Below are 13,884 nucleotides of genomic sequence, written 5' to 3' on the forward strand. Positions count from 1 at the left end.
TTGGGGGATGGACATTTACCTCAAGAACATAATATTACAATTAGTGTAATATCACTTATTTGCCGATATCTCATTTGGCTGACCAGTTGAAACACTTTTAACCCATTTTGGGCAGGAACCCCTTTTGGTGTTAGCATTATGTTATGCTTTAGCTATTGAAAAATAGCAGATCTACAAGCTCATAGCGCGCCACCGAGTGGCGCGCTACGAGCTTGTAGGTCTGCTATTTTAGAAAAATCGAAGAACGACAATACATAAACATAGCTTTTTCAGAAAACTGTCAGGATGTAAAAGACATTTTTAGAATCTGATCTCAGGTCAAAATGGGTTAAACCCAGCCACCCCCCCCAACCCCCCCCCGTAGTTACTACACTTAGGCTTTGTAGGGCAGTATACCAACAGCCATTTGCATCTAAAGGCCTTTTCAGACCGGGCAGCGACTGACACGCCTAGTAATCCATTTTCAATGAGAGGCGCTGTGTTTATTTTTGGACTGCACAGAGAAGTCGAGGGGGCGTTTACGCAAGCGTATTTCCACAGGCACGGCCCCGTGAAATTGTCGCGCCGTGCTCGTTTCATGCACACGCCCGCGGGCGACTATAGACCTGGATTGTGGTGAAATACGCGTCCCGCGCCCCTCATGAGCGGACCCGGAGCAGACCTGTCGCTGATCCAGCTATAGGCGACAACGCCTGCGTCACTCGCTCCCGGTCTGAAAGGCATTCTCTCCTATTGCCACCAGCCTGACGACCCTCTGGCACCGGAAACAAAAATTAAAGTGTATCGTACCTTTACAAAATTAAACAAACAACATTTTGATATAATCTTTGACTGTATACTGTATATTCTCTACAATGACCGTTCAACTTCTCTAAAACACCATTTATAAGTGTCTGCCTCGACACTCATCACGCCATAACGACGCAGGCACTCGGAGGAAGTGCTTTCGACCGGGGAAATGTTGGGATTTTCTTTCTTTTTTTTTAGACGGAGTGAGACCACAACAACAACGAAACTAGCTACTGTATACACATGTCCCGTGAATCCCTACGACGCTATAAGAAATCTCAATTTTGGCCTGTGAGTCGAACCAACTGCGGTAGCTTTCATCCTGCAGAAATCATGGTGAGGGACATGGGGACATATTGGGCAGATATTGTTTTTTTCTTCTTTCTTTTTTTAACAATGGATTTATCTCCATTGGCTCTACGTCGTGCATTTACAGCGTTTGGACGACAGTGTCTGCTGAAAATAATATTGCTTTTGTTAAAAAGGAAAATAGATTGTAAGGGGCGAAGTTGATTGCGAAGATGATTGTCTGATGCAGCTTAAAGCCTGATTTATTCGTGGTTGCGCGCCAGCGTCGCACTCCAAACAAAACAAATTAGCAGATCTAAGAGCTGCTATTTTGGGAGTGCAGCGCCGGCATGCAGATCAGCATAGCAGGGGGTGTTTAGAAACCCCGCGTGGGGACTTGGGGGAGGGAGAAGCGCAGAAAGAGGTAATATAATGGATTCACATTGGTTAGCTCAGCTTGTCTGAATCATACATAATTATATACGTAGACGTGCAAACACACGCACGCACGCACACACACACACACACAGGCCCCTAAACCCTCATACTCCATTGTGGATACGCATAGACGATACACAACGTGCCAAAAAGGTAGATTACGTATTCTTACAACAGGTAGTTCCGAGGAAGCAATCTGATTGGTTGAAGTAGCTATCTAACCTGTGCTTTAAACAAGCATGTTATGGCACACCTAATCAACACATTAAAAACAGCTGTGCTGGACAGTCCCCGCATATGATTTGGTTGAGTGGCTACTAGCTAAGCTAAGCGTTTGCAAGGGACATTTTCCGGTCGTAGTGCTTGGCTACATACATTATTTTTAATCAAATCTCTTATTTATTAGTTATAGTTATAATGTAATTGAGTTGATGTGTATTTTTAAGGGTAACTGTTGTATAATCGCAATATTCACTTCAGCGCTGCATGCTTACAGAACTCACCTATGGGCTTGTTCCTGCAGGTGTGTCATTTATGGTAACGCACACCCTCAAGTGTAATATTGCTTAATTAAACAGTCGGACAATTCTCGTCCAATCCATTGGGTTTCAAAGTGGGGAGACACCAGGTGGTGCAAGAGTCCCAATTGGACCTAAACAAAAAATATATATATATATATAATCCTCAATTATCGTTTTAATAAAGATGAGACAAAATAATTAAACATGAGTAAAAATGACTCTGCGCTAGCTAAATTAATTTGCTCAAATTGATTTAGTTTTTTTTTCTTCAGTTTTTTATTTGCAGTGCAGCAAATGGTTTAAACCTTCAAGTCAAAACAGTCTCCAGCACTGAATCTCAGTACAACCGCTAAAACACAAGTCTACTCTGTCTACCTTATACAATACAAGTCATTGGGAAAATAACCACACATTTATACGTGATACAAATCACCGTTTCTCAACGTCGGGTCCAGGGACCAACCAGGCGTCCAAATAGACTCCTTTGGGTCTGTAAATATCAGACTTAAATGAACACACTGAGGACTGACCTTTATGCGCTGTGTCCACAGAAACCGTTTTATTTGGGGGTTTTCTTTCTCCAGCTGAGAGATATCAAGGTCCGCGTCGCATCCATCATTTATTGTCACGCTGTGTGTTCGAAACAGCCAAAACAGCCAACACAGCCAAGAGAGTAGTGCTCCTTTCCAAAAGTTGAATGGTGTCCATCTTGAATTGCACAGGGTGCTATGCAAAAAAAAATAATAATAATAATAATAATCACACTCAAAGTGAGGGGCGCTCTTATTGTCATACATCATCAGCCAATCAAATCATCTCAAATGTGGTATACACAAACACACACAAGATGGGCATAGGAGGGAGGGGCTAGCGCGCCACCCCTCAAAAATAATAATCACACTTGTGTGAAGGGAGGGGTGCCTTTTATCATGATGAATCATGTATGATATTGATAGGCTGGTAATGTTTGTTTAAAGTCCTCTAAAAACAAACAGGCATTGGATGGGGCTAGCGCCCTGTGGCGGTTAGCTGTGCGTCGCCACTCACGCCACCCTCACACACCCCCAAGTCACTCATGTGAAGTGGGGGGCAGCTGGTAATGTTTGTTTCACCCATTCAGGATGGGTTATTGGGTGTTTTGGTGTTTTAAGAATTATGTTGTACTTTAGCTATTGAAATATCTTTGAATATAACGTATTTAACTCAAATCTTTGCCTCTAGGGGGTCCCTGGAACGAAACATTTTGAGATAGGGGTCAGCGGCCAATTACATATAATTTGGGGGCTGCTTGACATGAAATAGTTTGAAAACCACTGATATAGAAAAACTGTCGGGATTTAGAAGACATTTTGGTCTCAGGTCTAAATGGGTTAAAGTGCTCTAGACAAACATGAACTCTAAAAAACATGGACCTTGGCTGCCAACATGACGTAACTGCAAAAGCCAGATATGCTCTACCATAGAAATGCATGGCAGCAGTGGCGTGCACAGATAGACACCAGGGGGTGCTAGAGCACCACCTGCCCTTTCCCTGTGGACAGCAATGTGCCCTTTTGAAAAGAAAAGAGAAAAAGTACACTGTACAGTATGTGGACAATGGTGACATTGATCAATTGTTGATAAAAAAAAAGCTTCTAATATATTATTTATGAATCTATAAATCTCACACTATTAAGGCAACCGGCCGGTTCCACGCGCTGCACAAGGTGCCCTTTTTTCACTTGAGCACCTGCCCCTCTGAATGTCTGTGCACGCCACTGCATGGCAGACTGACACGGCCCCTTATAGTGTAAATCATTGCTATAAAGCGTAGGCTATTTCTTCACTGGATAGAAGGACACATATCCAGAGACAACTTTCCCCCCAGAAGTCGGCTTGCTTGCTGAAGAGCCGTTTGTCATATTTGAGAGTTGTGTTTGTTTATCCGTACCACACACGGTAGCCCAAACAAAACCATTAACAAAACATAGTTTCTCTTGACGTTCTTCATTCTGGGAGGTAACGGTTCATATTATGAACGGAGAATATTATGAAGCCACTTGACTTGTTCCACCAAACAATTATAGATTTTTCTGTCTTTTTCTTGAGCTGTAAACGACGCACAGGGAGGGAGGGGCAGCAGAGGTGGGTAGAATAGTGTTCACTTGAGTAACCTTTTGAATTCATTGTAGTTGTAAGAGTAGTTACTTTTCATTTTCACATATATTGTGATGAAGAAAATGTTGCTTTTACTCTTAAGGTAATGCAAGGCAGTCAATTATTCAGTAAGAGAGATAATAATAATACTAATAATACTAAATAATAATGTGCTGCCTTCTTTGTCTGCTTTAATTGAAGTTATTTTATAAACAAGTAAAGCATTATTGTGTATTGCTTCATTTAAAGTTGTATGGTAGGCCATAGTTGAAGTTGCACATAATTAGTTGAGCACTCTTATTTTTACATTTTATTTCAATTACAACCCACCCACTGATTGATAACGTGACCTGTTATGGTGTCTATATAAGTGGGTGAGGTATACACATGTTTCAAGCTTGACCCGATGAAGAGTCTCGGGGCTCTGGAGCAGATGAGTTTGTGGGTTTATTCTTTTTCCTTTCCTTAATTACATTCTGATAAACAACCAAATCAGATCTTTCAAAGTAGCTCAGTAGCCTACATGAGTTTTCTTTCCTATATAGGTTCTTAGCCTTTCTCAAGTAATTAAATTGTACTCGCGCCACTAAGTAATTCGCTTTTATCTGACTATGTTTTTTTTGGCTGCTCTATCAACCTCTGGAGAGGACGGTCGGAGGGACGGGAAATGCAAACACAGTACACCGCAGCGACATGACAGCGGTAGGGGGGGGGGGGGTTGTTGTTTTTTAGCGGTAATGCGCTCCGTAGCCGGTAGGGAGGGTTGTTGTTTTTTAGCGGTAATGCGCTCCGTAGCCGGTAGGGAGGGTTGTTGTTTTTTAGCGGTAATGCGCTCCGTAGCCGGTAGGGGGGGTTGTTGTTGTTGTTGTTAGCGGTAATGCACTCCATAGCCGGTAGGGAGGGTTGTTGTTTTTTAGCAGTAATGCACTCTGTAGCCGGTAGGGAGGGTTGTTGTTGTTGTTAGCGGTAATGCACTCCGTAGCCGGAAGGGGGGGTTGTTGTTGTTAGCGGTAATGCGCTCCATAGCCGGTAGGGAGGGTTGTTGTTGATGTTAGCGGTAATGTGCTCCGTAGCCGGTAGGGGTTCTTGTTGTTGTTGTTAGCGGTAATGCACTCCGTAGCCGGTAGGGGGGGTTGTTGTTAGCGGTAATGCGCTCCGTAGCCGGTAGGGGGGGTTGTTGTCAGCGGTAATGCGCTCCATAGCCGGTAGGGGGGTTGTTGTTAGCGGTAATGCGCTCCGTAGCCGGTAGGGGGGGGGTTGTTGTTAGCGGTAATGCGCTCCGTAGCCGGTAGGGGGGGTTGTTGTTGTTGTTAGCGGTAATGCGCTCCATAGCCGGTAGGGGGGGTTGTTGTTGTTGTTAGCGGTAATGCGCTCCGTAGCCGGTAGGGGGGGTTGTTGTTGTTGTTAGCGGTAATGCGCTCCGTAGCCGGTAGGGGGGGTTGTTGTTGTTGTTAGCGGTAATGCGCTCCATAGCCGGTAGGTGGGGTTGTTGTCAGCGGTAATGCGCTCCGTAGCCGGTAGGGAGGGTTGTTGTTAGCGGTAATGCGCTCCGTAGCCGGTAGGGGGGGTTGTTGTTAGCGGTAATGCGCTCCGTAGCCGGTAGGGGGGGTTGTTGTTAGCGGTAATGCGCTCCGCAGCCGGTAGGGGGGGTTGTTGTTAGCGGTAATGCGCTCCGTAGCCGGTAGGGGGGGGGGTTGTTGTTAGCGGTAATGCGCTCCGTAGCCGGTAGGGGGGGTTGTTGTTGTTGTTAGCGGTAATGCGCTCCATAGCCGGTAGGGGGGGTTGTTGTTGTTGTTAGCGGTAATGCGCTCCGTAGCCGGTAGGGGGGGTTGTTGTTGTTGTTAGCGGTAATGCGCTCCGTAGCCGGTAGGGGGGGTTGTTGTTGTTGTTAGCGGTAATGCGCTCCATAGCCGGTAGGTGGGGTTGTTGTCAGCGGTAATGCGCTCCGTAGCCGGTAGGGAGGGTTGTTGTTAGCGGTAATGCGCTCCGTAGCCGGTAGGGGGGGTTGTTGTTAGCGGTAATGCGCTCCGTAGCCGGTAGGGGGGGTTGTTGTTAGCGGTAATGCGCTCCGTAGCCGGTAGGGAGGGTTGTTGTTAGCGGTAATGCGCTCCGTAGCCGGTAGGGGGGGTTGTTGTTAGCGGTAATGCGCTCCGTAGCCGGTAGGGGGGGTTGTTGTTGTTGTTAGCGGTATTGCGCTCCGTAGCCGGTAGGGATGGTGAAGAGAGTGGACGTCCAGTGGGTTTGCCACACGGCCGACTCCAAGTCATGTGACCTCAGCGAAGGCGATGTGGTTCTGTAAGGACAAACACACACACAGAGAGAGAGAGAGAGTAAGAGAGAGAGAGGTGGAGAGAGAGACACACACAGACAGACAGACAGACTGACATGGCAGAAGTCAAGCTGCCATTCATGGGAGCGATGTATCTAGTACACCGGCAACCGGGTCGGGAAAAGCGGTGCCTCCTAATTGGTCCCCAACGACCGCAATGTTATAGACTCTATAACATCGCACATACTGTAGAGGGTATGTGCATGAAGTGCGAGTGGCAACTCTAGTGGCAAAGTGAGTTTAACGTTGTTTAACGTCGTTTAATGCAATCAGATAGGACTTTTCTGTTTGGATGTACATGGGCTGTCAAAGCCAGAAGGTAGTTTTTTTGCCACTCAGTAAGCGTTCCCACATAACTTATGGGTATGATGATGATGAAGATGTCACGCGCATAGCCTCTATTGCAAGTGGGCCCCCAAATAATCTTTATTATAGTATAATTAAAAATGGTTATAAAACAGAAACAGGGTTTTAGTATCAGGAACAGTGTTGCTGTACAATCATCATGGCATCTACCCATCATGAAATGGAAAGGCACGTCAGCTTACAATTACAATCTGTTAGGCGTTGCTCACATAAAGATCAGGGTGCTCTCTCGCTGTCCTTGGGGGAGAGGGGAGAGGGGGAAGGGAAAATGCATTGCGAGCCGTGCGACACACAGAAGACACAGGAGACAGCGAGAAGACAGCTTTCTTTTATATGTGACTGAGGCCTTAGCAGAAAATGTCACTGCACTGCCCATGCAAGCCTGAAAACACAATAATAATAATAATAATAATAACACTAACACTAACACTAACACTAACAATAACAATACTAATAATACTAATAATAATAATGATAGGCCTGACTCACTGGAGTCTGTTGTGGAGAGATGCACACAAAATAATGAACAATGTGAGTCATCCTCTCCACAAAATCTTGGCAGACCAGAAAAGTGGTCGCAAGAACCTGTTTCGTTCTGTGACGTGTAAGAACAAACGATTCAAGAGCACTTTTGTACCAACAGCTATCAGGCTCTTTAACTCCACGGCCAGCCGCTAGGTTTATGAACTGGACTATTGGACTTCTAGCTTTAGTTTTTAGTTATTTATGGGTGTATGTGCAATATCTAGTGACACCTTTTACATTCTTTTTAATGCTTGTTCATATTATATATTTCTTTGTATATTTGTCTTTCTTCAGCACAGAAAGGGGCCCCCCTTTCCAGTTAATAAAATAAAATAAAATAAAATAAAATAAAATAAAATAAAATAAAATAAAATAAAATAAAATAAAATAAAATAAAATAAAATAAAATAAAATAAAATAAAATAAAATAAAATAAAATAAAATAATAAATATATATATATATATATATATATATATATATATATATATATATTCAGAGTAAAACCTGCCTCATCTGCTGGGCACTCTAGCGCCTTTATTCTGAATATTCCTGGGCAAACACAGTGTTTAAGGGGTTAACCAGACAGTTAGTTGTGTCCAACTGAATTATATACAACACACAAAACCCTAAATGATTCAATTAACCTAACCTACATGAGCGAGATTAGGTCCATAGAAGTTCTATGTTGACATATTTCCGGTTAATTGGCCCAGCCGAGGGTCTGCGGGTCGATGCGAGCATTGATTTTTCTAATCCATTTAATCTGCATGGCTGCGAGTGTGTAATGCCTGATTTGTACTTGGTTAACAGGGTTTTGGTAAAGCGAGGAAAAAGTATCGATCAGCGGCGGCGGCTAAACACATCACCTCTATAATAAGCACATGGCCTGCACTACACCACCGCTTCTCACCAGAGGGTCGGGACCCGTTTGTGGGTCACAGACAAATTATTATGGGTCCCGTTATTTGTTTTTGTTTCCTACATTTTTTTTTAATTATTATTATTCCTAAACATTTCCAAAATACATTCCCAAAAATGCCAAATATCATGAATGAATAAAATAAAAATCTGGGGGAAAAAATTACCCAAAAGGTGGTTGCACACCGGCCGCGTTTTTCGGAAAACCGATGGAGAAACGCCGCTAAAAATCCGAATTCGCATCCGATTCGCGCCCGGTGTGTGGAGACCTTTATGGGTCTGTAACTCAAAGAGTGTGCAAATGGAACCAAATGGACCCGTTTTCACCTTAGAGTAAAATTAACTTTTGATTTTACAACATGGGGTCCCAGAGATAGCAATGGGGGACCGTAGCCTAATTCAGATCAAACTGAGGGTCCTTGAAATTAAAATGGTTTAATATCACTGCTAGAACCGTAAACGATATTCTCTTATGGGTGTCCTTGACATATTATTTTCTAATGGTGGTCCTTGACTTGAAAGAAGTTTGAGAGCCACTGCAGTACACAGTATACAGTAGGCCTACACAGTGGTAGGTTCAGTATACAGTAGGCCTACACAGTGGTAGTTTCAGTATACAGTAGGCCTACACAGTGGTAGTTTCAGTATACAGTAGGCCTACACAGTGGTAGTTTCAGTATACAGTAGACCTACACAGTGGTAGTTTCAGTATACAGTAGGCCTACAGTGGTAGTTTCAGTATACAGTAGGCCTACACAGTGGTAGTTTCAGTACACAGTAGGCCTACACAGTGGTAGTTTCAGTATACAGTAGACATACACAGTGGTAGTTTCAGTATACAGTAGGCCTACACAGTGGTAGTTTCAGTATACAGTAGACCTACACAGTGGTAGTTTCAGTATACAGTAGACCTACACAGTGGTAGTTTCAGTATACAGTAGACCTACACAGTGGTAGTTTCAGTACACAGTAGGCCTACACAGTGGTAGTTTCAGTATACAGTAGGCCTACACAGTGGTAGTTTCAGTATACAGTAGACATACACAGTGGTAGTTTCAGTATACAGTAGGCCTACACAGTGGTAGGTTCAGTGCAGTAGGCCTACACAGTGGTAGTTTCAGTATACAGTAGACCTACACAGTGGTAGTTTCAGTATACAGTAGACCTACACAGTGGTAGTTTCAGTATACAGTAGGCCTACACAGTGGTAGTTTCAGTATACAGTAGGCCTACACAGTGGTCGTTTCAGTATACAGTAGGCCTACACAGTGGTAGTTTCAGTATACAGTAGGCCTACACAGTGGTTCAGTATACAGTAGACATACACACAGTGGTAGTTTCAGTATACAGTAGACATACACACAGTGGTAGTTTCAGTATACAGTAGGCCTACACAGTGGTAGTTTCAGTATACAGTAGGCCTACACAGTGGTAGTTTCAGTATACAGTAGGCCTACACAGTGGTAGTTTCAGTATACAGTAGGCCTACACAGTGGTAGTTTCAGTATACAGTAGCCCTACACAGTAGTAGTTTCAGTATACAGTAGGCCTACACAGTGGTAGTTTCAGTATACAGTAGGCCTACACAGTGGTAGTTTCAGTATACAGTAGGCCTACACAGTGGTAGTTTCAGTATACAGTAGGCCTACACAGTGGTATTTTCAGTATACAGTAGGCCTACACAGTGGTTCAGTATACAGTAGGCATACACACACACAGTGGTTTAGTTAGTATACAGTGTGTTGGGTGGGAAGCTGCAAGCAGTCATGCAGAGGGTTGTGTTTCGTTGTGGGCGGGTGGAAGGGTGGATGGGGCGGGTTTTAGGGCCCTGGTTCCCAAACACTGCATGGGAATCGGGACCTATTTGTGGGTCGCGGACACATTGCTATGGGTCCCCCTTATTTGTTTGCATTTCTAAAATTTGGTTTATTATTTTAAAAAAAAAGGAAACTTTTCATGAATGAAACAAAAATGATATAATTTATTTCTGTAACTCTATGAAGAAAAAAAAATCTTAAAGGACCACTTCACCACTTTTCAACTTATCTTCATATAATTGGTCCTCACTAATGTTATGATAAAATACCACAATTTTTCCTACTCAGTCTGTGTCTCATATGAGGGCTGTGGACAGTTCAGAAACCCGTCCACACTGCCCACCGCCCTCCTATGAGACACAGACAGAGTAGAAAAAAAGGGTGGTGTTTTATCATGAACATTATTAAGGATCAATTATATGAAGAGATCCTTTAAGAAATTCCATGAATCAGAAGAAAATACCAAACTAGTGAAAATTTTCACTAGTTTGGGTCCTGGTGGGCGAATATCTTATTTCTGTTTTGGGTCGTGGGCTAAAAGGTTTGGGAACCTCGGGGTTATGGAGCGTTGTATGGGGTTGCTAAGCAGGGGGAGGGGCGAGCTGCCACGGCAGTACCTTGGTAATCGACTTCTGCAGCCATATAGCTCTTGTCAGGCGCCCATATCTGAAACCAAACCAGAGCCGGTCACATATAGAGGCTGATGAATGAAATCGTTACTGTACAATTCCACCCCAAAACTGTCTACGGCCTACGCTGACCCAATGCCTCGTCTCACGATAAATGTCCGATCGACCACGATCCCAGAATAAGCAATTTCCTTGGCTCGTTTTTGTCGGGGATCAAATGCTGCAGCGAGTAATTGGTTCATGACCGTATCATCTTCATGCTGTGCGTCAGCCATGTGCATGTGAGAAATACACGGAAATGGAGTCACCGCTTGAGTCACTGAAAGCCCAAAAGGTAAAATTATGAATATTATTATTATTATTATTTAAAGGACCAAGCAGTCCTGAAAAGACTTGGTCCTTTATTGTTATTGTTTTTTTCTTCTTCCGCCAAAAATAGCAGTTCTGGCTGAACCGTGCAGTCGGTTTTCGCGAAATTTGGAAATATGGTAGAGGGCCATGCCAAACGGTGAGGATGTGAAGTCCACAACCATTGGCCAAAGGGCCAATGGTTCTGACTCTCATTTCATTGAGCTCACTCATTGAGCTCCTCGTCTGAATCTGGTACATTTTCTGGTCAATTAATTTATCTTTATACCCACCATTATCATTAGTTATCCTTGCGCAACTTGCTACAAAAACACTGAATGATTTTGCTGTTAACAATGGAAGAACTGATTGTGTCCAGTTAGCTCGGTAGGTAGAGCTCTTGCCTTTGCAACACAAGGTCATGGGTTCAAATCAGAGCACTGCCAACTCAGTGTATGAACCCCTGTATGTGAACCCTGCCTCCCACTATGAAAAACCGACCCGGTCACAATTCCATGGTCTTCTTTTTATCAAGTTTAGTCTTCCAACCATGTTTCTATGGCTTATTCTTATTGCCTTCCTGCTTGGTCCTGCCTTATTGCTGCTTGCAGCGATTCTTTTCAAGTATTATTATTATTGTTGTTGTTGTTGTTGTTGTTATTGTTGTTGTTATTGTTATTGTTATTTTAGCAGGCTAAAAGGCTGTGTCGATCTCAGAGTTAAATTAACATTGATGAGCGTAGATTCGGGATCCCAATCTACGCTCATCAATGCTAATCTAACTCTCAGAGTCCCAGAGATTAGGGGGTACATTGCCTAATGCATGTCAATTTGTGTTCCTTGAAATTAAAATGGTTGAGATTGAGAATCACTGCTACAGTATAGCCATAACAAATGTTTCTTTAAATAGGGGTCCATTGGATAGACTGTGTCAATTCGATGGGGTCTCTGACATGGAGAAAGAAAAAAGGTTTGAAAACCACTTTTCTAAACAATGTGCAGAAAACAAGAACAGAGATAAATGCTCACTGCAAACACACAACACAGCAAACGTTGGAACGGCAACAGGCCACACATTGGAGACAGAAGAACAGAAGAGTCAAAGTGGAATTTAAACTGGAGTCTGCAGCATCATACTCCAGCCCAAGAGAAAAGTTGTTTCAGTGAAGCGCTGCCTTGCTGACCTTCTGTTCTGCCTTCCTTGTACCTCTGAGATTGTCTTAACTAGCCACTAGCCGAACACCTACTCTAGCCGGATGTGCGTGCGATTTAATTGCCAGAAGTTCATGGTGGCCGTGATTTATTGTGTTTTCGTTTCTGCATTCTTTCAGAGGCTCGATTCCGCCAGCAGTGAACAATGGGTCGCTTTGAAGAGACTGAGGAGGTTATAGGACGCACTAACACCTCTCCGAGGGACCGCAAAAACAGCCACCCAGTCGCAAGACAGCAAAACCTCTGTGACAAATTTGACCAAAGAATGTTGAGCCAAACAGAGCGTGAGAAGATACGGACGAAGGTTTCTATCAAGCCTCCAAAACCGAGAGGAAGAATTGAAGCCAAATTATACGTTTCGAGGAAGCAATCTGATTGGTTGAAACAGCCTTCTAGCCGTGCTTCAAACGAACACCTAATCAAAACAAAGAATTCAGCTGCTCTGTTCTCTCAGAGTGCAGCAGACTGGGTGGCTAGGCTCGCGAGTTTCTTGGGACATTTGTGGCCGTAGTGACTACATCTGTAATCAAAACAATCATGATTTTTTTTTAGCGATTATCTTAGTTTTAAGGGTAACTGTTGTATAATTGCAATATTACACTCGAGGGTTAGGGTTAGGGTAGTCCCTAACTAAGACGCCTTGAGAAGGAAAGGAGGAAGGGAGAGGAGGAAGAGCAGCCTCTCTTGGCTTATAGAAACCTTATTTGTTTGCCATTGGGGGCTTGGAGGGAGAGAGAGAGAGAGAGAGAGAGAGAGAGAGAGAGAGAGAGAGAGAGAGAGAGAGAGAGAGATGGAAGCCAAGAGGGAAGAGAGCCAGTAAGATGGAGACAGAGAGTGAGACAAAGGCACAGCGAAATACAGAGGTTGATCCTCACGGGTCCACAGTTGGACTCTCAGACTTAAACCAGAACACTGTGGATTTCACTGTGGAGAGAGAGAGAGAGAGAGAGAGAGAGAGAGAGAGAGAGAGAGGGGTCGGTGGGGTCGGTGGGGCTCACAGCAAATCAAATCTGGAGCAGTGGTTCTCTAAGTGGGGGTCCTGGGGATATTGGAAGGGGGTTCCAATCAAAATGGGACCCTTTTACAGGTCTGTAACTCTGAGAGGGTGCAAACATGGAACCAAACGGACCCTATATTTTTCACCCTCTCAGAGTTATTATGGTATGGGCCGGTCTTTGAAACCGTGAAAAGTTTGAGAACCACTGATCTAGAGGAAGGTTTTTCTTTAGTTCATATAGTGTTCTACTACTGCCTGGGGACCAGTCGTCGGAACAGGGGCAGGCCTCGGAGCCACTGGAGGCAGGACAGCAGCCACTCTTTGATGTTACAAGAGCCCTCCTCCTCACTGCTCTCCGTCTCCTGTGCTCCGTGCGGGGGGGCTACGTGCTACACCACGGGGCGTCGGAACGAGGAGAACAAAAAGAACACATGGTTTTTATATTGACAAGACAACTGTACGCCATGTGAGGGGGCTATGCGTGCTACCATGGGACGTCAGAACAAAGCCAAGACAACATGTCTCTATTGACAAGACACCTGTACACCTGAGGCTACTTGCCCTATACTA

At 44.1% G+C, this 13,884-nt stretch overlaps 1 protein-coding gene across 5 annotated transcripts in view; it reads right to left on the reverse strand.

The window, feature by feature from the left end:
- Positions 1–6,210: 6,210 nt before the first annotated feature.
- plppr5b (phospholipid phosphatase related 5b) overlaps positions 6,211–13,884 on the reverse strand; it is a gene marked incomplete at its 5' end in the record, with an annotated part of 206,257 nt that continues 198,583 nt past the window's right edge. For 3 of the 5 annotated variants that reach the window (XM_079490194.1, XM_079490193.1, XM_079490195.1), the window contains 2 exons: positions 6,211–6,465; positions 13,567–13,703. In XM_079490194.1, coding sequence (XP_079346320.1) covers positions 6,354–6,465; positions 13,567–13,703 — 249 coding nt within the window. In that variant the 3' untranslated portion in view covers positions 6,211–6,353. The remainder of the gene's footprint in view (positions 6,466–13,566; positions 13,704–13,884) is intronic. The other 2 variants (XM_079490196.1, XM_079490197.1) reach the window with 1 other exon arrangement.

This window comes from Electrona antarctica (genome assembly GCF_951216825.1).
Source record: "Electrona antarctica genome assembly, chromosome: 20".
Lineage (NCBI taxonomy): Eukaryota > Metazoa > Chordata > Actinopteri > Myctophiformes > Myctophidae > Electrona > Electrona antarctica.